The sequence below is a fragment of the Balaenoptera musculus genome, chromosome 4, assembly GCF_009873245.2.
Source record: "Balaenoptera musculus isolate JJ_BM4_2016_0621 chromosome 4, mBalMus1.pri.v3, whole genome shotgun sequence".
Lineage (NCBI taxonomy): Eukaryota > Metazoa > Chordata > Mammalia > Artiodactyla > Balaenopteridae > Balaenoptera > Balaenoptera musculus.
Window position 1 is genome coordinate 63,872,025 of NC_045788.1, and position 13,780 is coordinate 63,885,804.

The 13,780-nt window shown below is 37.5% G+C and overlaps 2 protein-coding genes across 9 annotated transcripts in view; both read right to left on the reverse strand.

The window, feature by feature from the left end:
- Positions 1-10,367, reverse strand: CRYGS (crystallin gamma S). The gene is made up of 4 exons (XM_036851416.1): positions 10,301-10,367; positions 5,640-5,706; positions 794-1,036; positions 1-397 (listed from the first exon to the last, which is right to left on the reverse strand). The coding sequence occupies exons 2-4, from the start codon at positions 5,658-5,660 to the stop codon at positions 125-127; spliced, it is 537 nt and encodes a 178-aa protein (XP_036707311.1). The 5' UTR covers positions 5,661-5,706; positions 10,301-10,367; the 3' UTR covers positions 1-124.
- TBCCD1 (TBCC domain containing 1) overlaps positions 7,044-13,780 on the reverse strand; it is a 20,988-nt gene continuing 14,251 nt past the window's right edge. For 7 of the 8 annotated variants that reach the window (XM_036851410.1, XM_036851411.1, XM_036851414.1 and 4 more), the window contains 2 exons: positions 10,301-10,451; positions 7,069-7,913 (listed from right to left, as the gene is read on the reverse strand). In XM_036851410.1, coding sequence (XP_036707305.1) covers positions 10,322-10,451 — 130 coding nt within the window. In that variant the 3' untranslated portion in view covers positions 7,069-7,913; positions 10,301-10,321. Of the gene's footprint in view, positions 7,914-10,300; positions 10,452-13,780 lie in introns of all 8 variants that reach the window. The other variant, XM_036851407.1, reaches the window with a different exon arrangement.

Consider the following 13,780-nt stretch of genomic DNA (forward strand, 5'->3'; position numbering starts at 1 on the left):
AAGGAGAGGCATTATAGTAAACAGTAGAATGCATGCCAATTGTTTTTATTTATGACGCTTATTTGGACGACAAGGCCAGCCAGCATTTGGCCCCAGGAAGAAGCTTATGGCTGCATCCGTGTCATCACTCCACAATGCGGCGGAAAGACTGGATAGCTGGGGAAGCTGCGCCCCAGTCGATGGGCTTCCGGTACTCCTTCTTGTCCAGGAGGTACTGCCTGCCACGGTAGTTGGGCAGCTCGTAGAAGACCCACGCACCCTCCAGCACCTTACAGGAGTGGACCTCTCGCATGTGAAACTGCTCCATGATGGAAGGGCAATCTTCAGTGGTTTCATACATCTGACCATTAAAATCCCCTTTCTCAAAGATCTGAATCTTATACTGGCCTCCACTAGACTAAAAAAACAAAGGGGGAAATGAACAGCAAACATTAGCGAAATCAACAGCAGGCCAGGAACTCAGAGAACAGTGAGGTTTGGGACCCACCATCTTGAAAGTGAGATGATCTGAACACCCATCCCCACTGTGCACTGACCGAAACAGCTGACGTTCAATAAGAAATACAATTCCTTAAAATATACAAGAGGTAGAGAAAGTACTATGGAAATAAGTCATGTAGTCTTGTGATGAACTGACCTAAGATTTTATTGAAGTCTCAGCAGCCAACAAGAGACAACCACCCATTAAGAGGTGGGAAAATCTTAAGAAAACTCTTTCACGTAAAAGCAAAACGGCGGGGGAGGGGGTAAGAGACAGAAAGAGAGAGAGCACGCGCACCCTCTGCAGACTCACCAGGTGGACAGCCCTGCAGGAGCTGAGGCGGTCATTGAGGCCCATCCAGTGCTGGTACTCAGAGTACTCGCCCCGGGGTAGGACGTACATGTACCCAGCAAAGTTGGGCCTTTCATACACAGCCCAGGTGCCTCCTTCCACTCTAATGGAGTTGCAGCGACTCAAGTACATGTGGAAATCCGCACAGTCGCAATCGCTGTCATAGTGGCGGCCTTGAAAGTTTTTGTCTTCAAAGAAAGTAATCTGGAGCACAGGGCAAACAAAGTGGAAAAACTGAGGGGTTAAGTGGCTGTGTTCATAGAAAAATGAAAATTAAGAACATATTCCCCACTTTAGAATTTCCTTTCTCCTCCATTTTGAGGAGAAAATATCTAGTTCTACCATACCTGACAACATTTGCCTTCTGGCAGACAACTTTAGTTGTTAACAACAGGAATGAGCACTTTCTGAGGGCTTAAAATGAAGCAAAACAAAAGAATGCTCTACTGTAAGCCAGCATTTTCAGACTCAAGCTCATGGCTTCTTTCTCACTGTACTTATGTAATAAATTTTCCACTTTTATATCTGTCTCTCCCACCGACACCTACTAGACTTCTTCCAAGGGCAAGGACCAAGCCTTATTTCAGCTATGGACCCCTATACCCTGCACTTGACAAACCCTCCAACAAATGCTAGATGAAGATGAGTGAGTTCCAAGTACAGAAATCCATTCTAGGTGATATGGAAGAGATATATAGAGAAAAAGAAAACACAGACCTTAGCTTTAGAGCGTATTTTAGATGGATATAGAACATACAGACATGAAAATATATCATATGTTCTGTATTATTATTTTGTTGCCAACAAAGTAGTTGCAAAGTAACAAAATGACAAGGCAAGAATGTCCTTTGCTTCAAACTCTTACCAAGTTGCATCACAATCTTTGGGGTAAACCTCTGAAGCCTGTGATGGCACTGGGAAATATGCAGCCCTGAGAAACAGGAAATACTACGCCTGGGCTCTAAAGCTGCATCTCTACAATCAGCCCTACTATTTTAGTCAAGCCATCTCTCAGGGCTCCAGCTTCCCATCTGTCAAATGAAAGGACTGGACTAGATTTGAAGCCCTGGCTGTAAAATAAAACTTTTCTGTTTGAAACAGGCAACAGAGTTCCCAGGAAGTCCCAGGGCTTCATGATGCAGTTTCTGAAAACCACTAGACCAAATGGACCACAGAGTCTGTCCCTTCTTGTTCTATAATTCCACATCCAAGATCAATGCCAGGTTATAATTTAAACTGAAATCACAGGTGTCATTGATTTGAGCAGTTAATCCCCTGGTGTTGTGCCGCCACCTTGTGGCTAATTTGCTTTATCGGTTGAGAAGGAGAAAAACCATGTCAGCCATTTCAGATGAAAGAAGCAGACAGAGCCAGTTAGAGTCTGGAGAGGATTTTTGAGGAGAGGATCTTTGAGGCAAGGATTGAAGGATAAGTAGGGGGTCTTCCAGAGGCAGAGCAAAAAGGACAGCTCGTTTAATGGAATAAAGGAGTGGAAGGACATGGCCCACTATAGGGACAAGTAGTTCATTAAGCCTGGTGCCGATTGAGCATGTGGTGAAGTGTTAGGAAATAACGCCAGAAGTGACACAAGAGCCATGCTAGAATCCGTCTGGTGATGATGTGGGAAATGTAATGTAATGGTTTGTACCTAGAAATAGCCGATTGCTATGGGCGGAGGTGAGAGATGCTGAGGACCAACCAAAGGCAACTGCAATGTGAATGACGATGAGGACAGTCACAAGAAATGAGGATTTGGTGACTAATTAGATGCAGGGAATGAAGGAAGACACTAAAAATAATTCGCAGCTGGGCCTCATTCTTTTCTACGCAGGTGAGTCTTTCTACATAGCAACCTACTAATAGCTTTTCCTTCCACTGTAAACTTTCTCCTTCCTGCCCTTCCCATTTCTCTCAACTCTTCCCTTTCCTGTTCCCTAAAAGGCTCCTTACCCTTCCTGCCCCTAAATCATCTACTTCACCTCCTTGCTTCCCTTCCCACAGTCACCTCTATCTCTTCCCGCTCCCTTTCCCATTTTAGCACAGCACAGATTTAGATACGTGGTACAGGTGAGAAAACAAAATCGCAGCACCACTAGTTAAATCTGGGTAACATTATCCACTGCAGAGGGTGGTTCTGAGGGTCCGATGGCACAGTGCCAATAGAGCAATTTTAATAGCTGCCTCATGATTTCCAATAAGCTTTTGCTACAACTGTTACAGATAAAGAAGTTAAATGACTTGCCTAAGGTCATTAGCTAGTTACAAGTTGGTTGCAGGCAAACCAGTGGACAGCAGTGCAGACTCCTGGTTAGTAATCTGTTGTTCATTTTATTTTACTTCATCTCCCTCTGTTGTCTTCCTACCTGCACAGCTAGCTCTGTTCAAAATATACCATTTACTCTTAGCAATGGAACAAGACCAATCCTGAATCTCACGGGCTTTTCCCAAAACCTGTGGCAAGATCTTTAGGAAAATCAAGGTAAACTCTCTAAGAATGGATAGACTCTAAACTTAAATTTACCTTTGGTTTTTGGCCAACTATTCACCAAAAAAGAGGCTCTGCAAGGGATATGCCATGGGAAATTAATATCATCTTCCTTCCTTCATTGTTTCTCACACTTACTACCCTCTGCACACTTCCCTGAGTGACTTCAGTATATGAAAAGTGGAAATATATATGATTTTTTCCTTGCTGTCCACCTTTCCAGCAGACCAGCCAACCATCCCAAGGTTGAAACAAAGCACTAGCATTGCCACAGAACCATTACTGAGCTCCAGGGCCAAGCTCTTCTTTCAGTAGCAGACCTTCCAAGTTTCAGGGCCCAGAGAATGTTGCACCTTTACTCAATTTCCATTTGTAGAAGACCATGAAATACACTTTACGGTCAGCTGAGAGGTTGGGACTCTTGGACAAAAAATTTTGTAGAGAAGCCTAAGAAATGTGCAGGAGATTTTCCTAGAAGTTATTACAAAATTACTCTAATTGTCAAGTTAATTTTTTGAAAAATAGCCTACTAATCCAATACAGCAGAGGGGAAAATGTCTTGACTATTCCACAGGTAACAAGAACAAACTTAGTAAAATGCATTGCTTTTGCCCAGCCCATAACTCCTCTGATTAAACTGCTAGCAAGACAATGAGAAAGGGAGAAGCAAGAAAAAAGTAAAAGATAAATTATTATTACTATCTCCTTTGGCTTAGCAAGCAAAAGTTTTTACTAAGTGAACAGACCAGCTACAAGAAATAAAAGAGTACATTATTCCTACACTGGAAATCATTGAAAGTGGGGCTGTTCTGTAACAACCTTCCCTCCAGGCACGTGGATAGCCCTCTAAGGACTTCAGATGCTTTTTAGTGGGATTTTCATGGCATATTTTTCAAAAACCTCAGAGCACTAAAGACACTGTCTCATTTTTCTCCCCAAACCTTCTGGATGCAAATACGACTATTAGTTCTATTTTCCAAACGGGAAAAAAAATCAGGCGCTCACCAATTATGCAACAAGTTAACAGGTGCCTCCTGAAAAAATGCAATGGGAAGTGCCTGACATTGCCTGTGTAGTTTTTGTGCCAAGGTGGTTAGTATGCATCTAAACATGAGAAAACAATTAGACAAGTCCAGATGTCAGGACTTTTTATAAGACACCTGGGTTTGGACTTTGAAAAATGTCAATGCCTCACAACAACAAAAACTAGGGGGATTGGTCTATATTAAAGAGGCTAAAAAAAAGAGGTTAATGAAACTTGACAACCAAATGAAATTCATGATCCTTGACTGGATCCCACATCAGGGGAAAAGCCAGACATGAGGCACATTTTTGGGAGCAACTGGAGGAAATGTGAATATAGTCTAAATATTAGGTATTATATTCTGATAAATTTGGGGGACCTGATAATGATAGGATGTTTATACAGGGAATGCCCTTATTTTTAGGATATACATGCCTAAAAACTTAAGGCAAAAGTATAATGAAGTCTGCTATTTATTTCCAAATGGTTTAGTAAAAAGAGAAAGAGAGAGAGAGAAACCAGATATGGCAAAATGTAAACAATTGGAGAATATAAGTAAGGAACATACAAGTATTCATTTACCATCTCTTACTTATTCTTTTAAGATTCAATGGGCTTGAACATTTACACAGTAAAACATTAGGTGGAAAAATCAGGCACCAGAGGCTTTGCTTTAGACCTACAGTCAGTGAAGAACTAGAAAGAGAATGAAGGTATATTCCCTCATTCCCAAAGAGAATCAATTTCCAGTCCAACAATCGTGAATCACATATTTTAGAGGCAATTTTCTTAAACTAAGTAAGCAATTTTTGGGGGAAAAGGGATAAGAGTAGCTGCTGAATGAAGGGGATATGTAGGATTTAATTCATTTGATTGGTCCATCCGATTTGGCCATTTAGAATATTAATGGTTGATGCTAAATTTCACAAGACAGATTTTTATTCGAATACTACTCCACATAATCCTCTTATCTGCATGTCTTATTCCTGTGGAAATACAGAGATTAGTTGCTGGAAGGCAGAAATCATGACGATATTTACACATTACATACCTGTACAGTATTCAACATAGTAAGTACCACACATGAAGATAAACCCTTAATAAATTATTTGGTAATTCTGTTAGAACAGAAAATAAAATAAGCATTCCTTAATCTTTTCTTCAATCAATCCCAGCCTTCTAACCACTATCATACTCACCTCCAGGTGAAGAAGCAAAAGCTTTCCTCCATGTTTCTTTCAATGTATCATTAGGTGAAAAAGTGGGTAGGCTAGAAATCAGCGTGACCGTTTACTTACCTTGGTTCCAGCTTTAGACATTTTTGGTGCATAGATTGGTTTCCCCAGTGCCGAAATCCAGGAATAGCTACAGAGAGTTAGAGGCACAGAGACATTTATACTGGGTTGGTTTCAAATCAAACATTTGCTTAGTCAAGAGAATAGGATCCAAAAATTGAGTCAGTCATTTAGAGGCTATTGATGGTTTCTAGAAAAACAATCAGGATTATGAAATAAAGGAAAGCTTCAGTACCCTCTTTAATGCTTACCAAGCCTTGCTGCAGTATAGACTTTGCTGACTCAAGACACCAAAACCCAGCCAAATTTTTCAAAATTAAAAACAAAAAAGTTCCTCTTACTTGGGCAATTTGGTTTTCTAGCAAGCAGCCACCTTGAAATCCCCCATGTCTTTTTTTCTTCAAAAGAACTTGCAGGAAATGAGTCAAAAAAACCACCCTCTAATTCTGAACAGAAGTGAAACATGTTCCAAAGCAATAAAACTGACATGACAACTAAAGGCAATGCATGATCTTGTGTTTGGAAAAAAAGTCAACACAAGTGAAATTTTGGGGATAATTAGAAAATTTTAATACAGTCTATATATTAGGTACTACTACTGTGCCACTGTTAAACAACTTCCTGAATTTAATCATATGTACTATGACTATGTAAGAGAATGTCTGGTTTTAGGAAATACATGCTAATGTATTTAGGAGTTAAGGTCCCAGATGTCTTCAACCTACCCTTAAATTGTTGAGCAAAAATAAAATAGTAACACTATATAGAGGGTTGGTAAAGTGAAAGTGGCAAAATGTTAACAATTGGTGAATCCAGACAAAGGCATGTGGGAATTTACATTCCTGCCACTGTTCTTTAAGTCTGAAATTTTTTCAAAACACACACATACACCCAAGAGTTCCAGTCCACAAGAAAGGGTGCTACAATGTGTAGCCCGAGAGACAGAAAGTTACTGTGGAAATCCTGAATTTGTAAAGGTTTAGATAAGCCTAACTTGCCACCTGCTAGGTGGCATTTCTCTGCCATGATATCATATTGGAACCTGTGTAGGGAACAGTTTTTGGTGCTTAATATACCTCTGATTTTAGGAATGAGATTACATCTTACTGAAACTCAAAGAAACAACAAATCAACTGTTCTCCATTTTAATTTTCCTGGTCAAATATATTCTTCTCAAAAGCCCAACTTCCTCATCTTTCCCCTTAACAAAGCCTCCAGCAAATATTTTTATAAATGGGATGCCCCTAAAATATATTTTGGTCAGCCAGAAAATGACAAATGTGCCTTGATATGAAGACTGTTGAGTTATAAAGTATTAAGTTATATGCTTAGTTTTCTGAACTTTATAAACTTTAAAGAAAGTATCTAATTAATACCATTAATTTCATTAAACAATAGCAGTTTCCAAAAAGACACTTCTGTTATTCCAGTGTTTCTTTATTTGGTAATGCTCTCCTTGCTTGAATTTCATCAAGCAAGTTTAAAATAAAAACTCCAATTATAATTAAAACACATTCTGAGGGTTAATTTTCATTTTAGAAATAAGAGATCACGCGCTTTTAGATATAATTACTAACTAAATGGCCAAAGAGCATATGAAACAATGTTTATCAGCAATCAGATTCATTAAACTGGTAACTGTTTTCTTTATCTTAAAGAACATAGCTTTCCCATCAAATGTAAACTTTATTTTGATATAACATCACAGAATGACATTGGAAATCTTTTCTAAAATTAAAAGTAAAGCTTTATCTTTTTATTGAAAGGAGAAGATTACTTTTTAGAGTTTGTTTATTGAAAATCTGAAGCAGAAAGTGAAATGAAAAATAAAGATTTTATACAATTTCATTGTTGCATACTTTAAGGACTAAAATATCTTTGTACAAAATCTTTCCTGCTATATTTATACTCCAAAAATCATACTTTCATTCCAATTCTTTTCTAAAAGGAGTAGTAATTTCCTTTTAAATAGTTACAAAGAACTATAAAACCTATGCTCAATCACTTTAATATTAACATATATACAATGCCTTCATCAACTTTTTCATTTTAGCATCACAAAATGAGCCTTCTGATGTTCTATAAACTATATGTTTATATAATAGAAGTTTAGCTAAAATTCAATGTAAACAGTAGCAAATGACATTGGAAGGAAACTTAAGGAAAGGTCTTCTATAGGAAGAAAAATCCCCAAAGTCTCTTAAGCAGCAAGAGCACCTTCCCAGTTTAGTTTCAACATGTGCACCATCTTGCATTCATCTTCATGTTTCCAGGGCCCTGAATATGAAAAAAACAAAACAAAACAAAAAAACTAACTTTCTATCACCTTCGTGTAAAAACAGGAAAAAATCCTTTTCATAAAATCACATAAATCGGTCAGATGATAATTTAGAGTGATAAAATATGTGAAGTTAAAAGTTAATTACATTCCTTTTTTCTGAGGGTCACATTAGTTCATAATAGAAGAAACGAAATTCATACATAGACATAAAGTAGCAGGCTGTGGGGTTAGTCTAAAGTAAGATCTTATCCTCTTATAGTTCCCATTTCCTTTGTATAATCTTCATCAGATTTCCAATTCTTAATCTCAGTATTTATTAACTAAATATTGTAAAATTCTTTTTTTATAAAAAGTAATACACACTTTGAAAATGTAAACAATGTATAAACAATAAAGAATAAGTTTACGCAGCTTTGGAAAACAGTTCAGCAGTTCCTCAAAAAGCTAAACATATGATCTTGCAATTCTAATCCTCCGCATAGTATACTGAAGAGAAATAAAAACATCTCTACACAAAAATTTGTACACGAAAGTACATATAGCAGCATTATTCACAATAGCTAACAAGTGGAAGCAACTCAGATGTCCATCAACTGATGAACAAATAAAGTGCGGTATATCCGTACAATGGAATAGTATCCAACCATAAAAAGGAATGATGTACTGACACATGCTACAACATAGATGAACCTTGAAAACATTATGCTAAGTGAAAGAAGGCAGACACAAAGACCACATGTTGTATGATTCCATTTATATGAGATGTCCAGAACTGACAACTCAAGCGACAAACAGTAGGTTAGAGGTTGCCAGGGACCAGGCGGCAGAGGAGATATGGGGAGTTGGAGGAATTGGGAGTGACGGTCAATGTATACGGGCTTTATTTTTAGGGTGATGAAAATGTTCTGGATTTGTTAAATGGTGATGATTTTACAAACTTGTGAATATAATCAAAGCTGCTGAATTCTTCACTTTAAAAAAGTGAAGTTTATGGTAATGTGAATATCTCAATAAAGATTAAGAGTAAGTTTTCTCCTACCCTAGACACCCAGTCTCATTCCTCAAAGACAAACACTGCTAACAATTTCTTTATATCCTTTCAGAAATTTTTAAGGCATATAACTAGCATAAAAATATGTGTGATTTATCCCTTTCCTTTTTTCAAACACACGAGGCAACATTTTACGCCCCCTGCCAGCTTTCACCGTCACCCCCTAGAGGTCATTCAGGATCAGCACATGCAGGTGTGCTTCATTCGTTTCAAAGACGCATTCCGTGGCATGGATGAATCAGTTCATTATTAGGCACCTGCCCTCTAATGGGGAGCATTTGGCTGGTTTCCAGCCCACAGCTATTTCAAACAATGCTGCAATGAACATCTCTTTTATACGTATGTATGTATGTACTTATTTATTTTTTATTGGAGTATAGTTGTTTTACAATGTTGTGTTAGTTTCTGAACATCTCTTTTAAACAGATCTTTACATTCATGAATGTATCTGTAAGATAAATCTAAGAAGTGAAATTGCAAAGTCAAAGAATGTGTGCATTTTTAATTCTGATTTTGTCAAACTATCCTCCAAAAAGGTTGCACCAATTTACACTTTCCCCAGTGGTAAGTGAAATGTCTTATCAGTGTTGTATACTATGTTTTTGATCCTTGCCAGTGTGATAGATGAAAAATAGTGTCTTACATTTCTTTAATTTTAAGTGAAAGTGAGCACCTTTGTGTTTGTAAGTATCTTTCTGTGAACTACCTATTTATGTCCTTTGTGTTTTTCTATTGTTAGTCTCTAAAGATACTTTAAAATAGCAAAATAAGCTAATTTCTATTAAAAAAAAAAGGAATACTATGTATTTGGATTAAATAACTTCCAATAAATTTGCCTGTATCCATGTTCTCTTCTATTGAATCTGTAGGTCTCCTAGAGTTTAGTATTCAAATCTTCATTTGGATTAATTCTGGTAATTTATTAATGCCCATATGTACAATTAACAAAGATTAGCTAATTTATTAACTGATTTATGTGTGGGATTATGGGAAATAGGAAAAATGTGTCAGAAAGGGTAAGACTAAAAACCATATATGGGGAAGTACAGAACAGCTGTGGATGGTACAACTTGTGCCAGGCAAGAGACAAAAAAGACAAATTTGGCTATTATATTTGCCTATAACTCTATAGGCTCCACTTGAATATTTTGCTTGGCCTTCTCACTATAAAATGTAGTATATATGGATATGTAAAAATCTGTATATGCTTGTGGGAGCAGTGGAAAAAATCAGCAATAGTTGGTAACATAATACTCTGTGTGTTTTTTTGGTATGCTTGTAAGATCTCCCCCAAATAATTTGTTTTAAGTGCTCTCCATTATAAATGCCTACCAGTGTTTTGATGAGGAAGTCTTATCCTGCTGCTTGTTTGGAGCCTGCTGCAGGGGGCACAAGACTGTCCAGCTGCTGACGATGTCCTGTATTAATCAACCACTCATAAAACTTGTTTTCCACAAGTACCTGGAACTGCTTCCTTTGATCCCTAAAATTGCAAAAAGAATGTAGCAATACTAATTCATATTATTTTTACTTCAAGTGATTATAAAATACTTTAATGGGATAAATGTTAAATTATTTCTAGTTATCCATTTGTTCTCTCTGAATAACTGCTCTGTTCAGTTCTATACACTGAATCATCACCACCACCACCACCACCAAAAAAAAGATTGGTCAGATACAATTCCCTCTTTGTAAAAACTTATCAGTAATTATATATTTTGTTCTACTGTGGTTATTCACTCAACAGATATTTACTGAGGACCAAGTGATGCTGGGTAGTGTTCTGACTGATGAGGATAAATGTGTAAAGAGAAGAGAAATGGCCTCTGTCCGGGCAGGTTCGCACTGCATGATTCTAGAGGGCGCCATTCACATTGTGACCTATGTAGTCTGTGCTCCTTGTGGACTGAATATTCTAGTAGGGGAGATAGGTAATAAATAAAATAAATATGTATATGAACTTAAGTAGTTATAAGTGCCTTGGAGAAAAATAGAGCAGAATAGGGAAATCAAGAGTATTTGGAATGCTAATGTAGAAAAAGGATGGACAGAAGCCTAAGATGACACGTAAGCAGAGATCTGAATGAAGTGATGGATTAAGCAAAATAAATATCTGGAGAACATTCCAGGCAGAGGAAACAAAAAGTGCAAAGGCTCTAAAGTGAGAGAATATTTAACATGTTCAGGATAAGCAAGAGAAGAAAAGCTCCTGACAGCCAGGAGCTAGCTTGGCACCATCAGCTAGGCCTAGGTGTAGCTGGGATCTGGCCTGCTGCTCTTCTGTTGAACGTAAATAATCCCATAGCACACCAACAGGAGACAAGGCCACTATGGGACAATGCTAGATCAAGGCAAAAATAAACTCATTCCATAATCATATGTCAGGTCCAGACAAAAAACAAAACCATTTTGTGGTCCACACCACAAAAATGACCGAGCATCACCCTTTCCTGGCTAATGAGTGACCGCTGTTTCTTTACAATTATAGTTTTAGCCCCTTTATTCCTCTCCTCTGTAATATAAAAATTATTACAATACCAAATCATAGAATTACCCTCACTTCCAGATTGCATCCAACCCACAACAAAACCTTGCTTCCTACACCCCTCCCCCAAATCACCTAACACAGCCAAAATACAATTATCAGTTCTTTTAAACACGCTTTTATGGAGATGAAACTAGTTCTCTCCCTCCTTGTAATGAGTAATAAAATCCAACTTTATGCTACAGATACGTTCCTGGTGGTGTTTGGCTGGACGGCAATGACTAAGTAACACTGTAATATGGTGGGAGGGAAGTGAATGAGGAAAAGAATGGCAGAAAACGAGGCAGAAAGGGCCTGGTAGGTACTGTGAAGGTTTTATATTTTATTCCAAGTATGATGGGGACCCATTAGAGGGGACAGAGCAGGGAAACGACATCATCTAATCACTTTAAAAGGATCGTGTTGGCAGTTTCTTTTCAAATTATTCAATAATTCTTCTGTCTTCCCATGTTCCCAAAGTTAAATTGCATGCTTTTGCTGGTTTCTAGTGTTATCACGGATCTCATCACTTGAATATGCTATGATTCAGAGTCAATATTTATTAAATGCTTACCACATTCCAGATTCCACACATGTGTATAAGCTTTTCATATGTGTAAGAAAATCTAGCCATCTAAATACTAGCAGCATCCAAACAACAGAATTGCTTTAAAAGAACGTTCTTCCAATGATCCATTTTTATATCACATCGGTATAATGATTATATTATATATGACAATAGTTCACAGAAAACAGTAAAGACACTAAGAACCCAGGTTCTGGAACCAGGCTGACTAGGTGTGAATCCTGGCTCCTGTGTGACTTTGGATAAATTACTTAAATCTCTCGGTTCCTCAGTTTCCTCATCTGTGATAGGGAACTATTAGGAAGAATAAATGAGTTAATACATAGAAGGTGCTTAGAACAGTACTTGGCACACAGTAAGTGCTCAATACATATTACCTATTATTATGGTCATCAGCACTATTCTGCTAAATTGAGAATGACTGATCTGTAGTATTAGTATCCTGGTGGCTCAATACATGAGATACAAACCAGGTGGAATGTTTGTAACAGATAACAGCAGTATTACTACAGTGGATTCCCAGGTAAAGCATGAGTTGTGACTGTTATTGATGTTTATATTTTTGGCAGGTAGCAACTGTTTTAAAGAACCTAAATGCAACTATGTAATTATATATTATATACCTGCTTCCTTAACCCATATGCCACAAGAATGCATCCAGAAAACACCATGGCTGGATCAAGTCTTTTTTCAACAATTTCTCTTACAATGAAGCTAATTCTAACAGGGCAGGTCTCAGATATTGTGGGTAAACAATCTCACCCAGAAGATGTGTCTCACAAACTCATCACTAAGCAGGGTGCCTATACACGGTACAGCACACACCACTACAGTGTCTTACACACACATCGTTACTATAAGTTATCTTATTAAACTTTTATATCAATCTCATCAGGTAGAAAATATACTTTATATATGATATAGCTAAGAGCCAGACAGGTCAGATGACACATTCAATGTCACACAATAAGTGGCACGATCTGTACTAATTCCTGAGTCAGAGTACTTTCCACTACAATATAGACACAGCGATCCAAAGAACAACACTAATTTTAACATCTAATAAAGCCAAGACATCTAATTAAAATAAGCATTTTTACTTACACATCAAATCACAGTTCTGGATCATCAGAAATAGAAACATTTTTAGCATGGCTAATCTTCCAAGATAATGACAACCAGAAGAAACAACAACAAACAAAAAGACTGATACCAAGCAAATGGAATCCAATTATTAAAGTAATAGTTTTTCTAAGTCTCAAGGACCAAGACATTATCAGAATATAGGACATTTCATGTAAATATCCTCCAAAAGAACTTGATACCCTTTTCTCAAACCAGCTCCAGCTCCCAAATGGACAATGCTGTAGAAGAAGCACCCCTCCATCTTTCAGTACTATGTTTCCTCTCCTAATATCTCTAACAAATAACATTTAATTAAATACCAAAATACTTGTATAGACAATAATTACTTATTCTGAACATCCACTACTTTTAAGTTGTACATGTTATTCTGTCCAGAAGAAAACTGGTCAAATGTTTCTAAACTGGGCTCCAATTTCTGGAGTCATCTTTAATTTTCTTGTCTTTTTTACAAGATCTTGCACCAAGTCCAGCCTCCTGTCAAAGTATTTCTGGTCTCCACCCCCATCATCTCCACTGTAGTCCAGTTTCTTAGTCTAGAATATTGTAATATCACCCT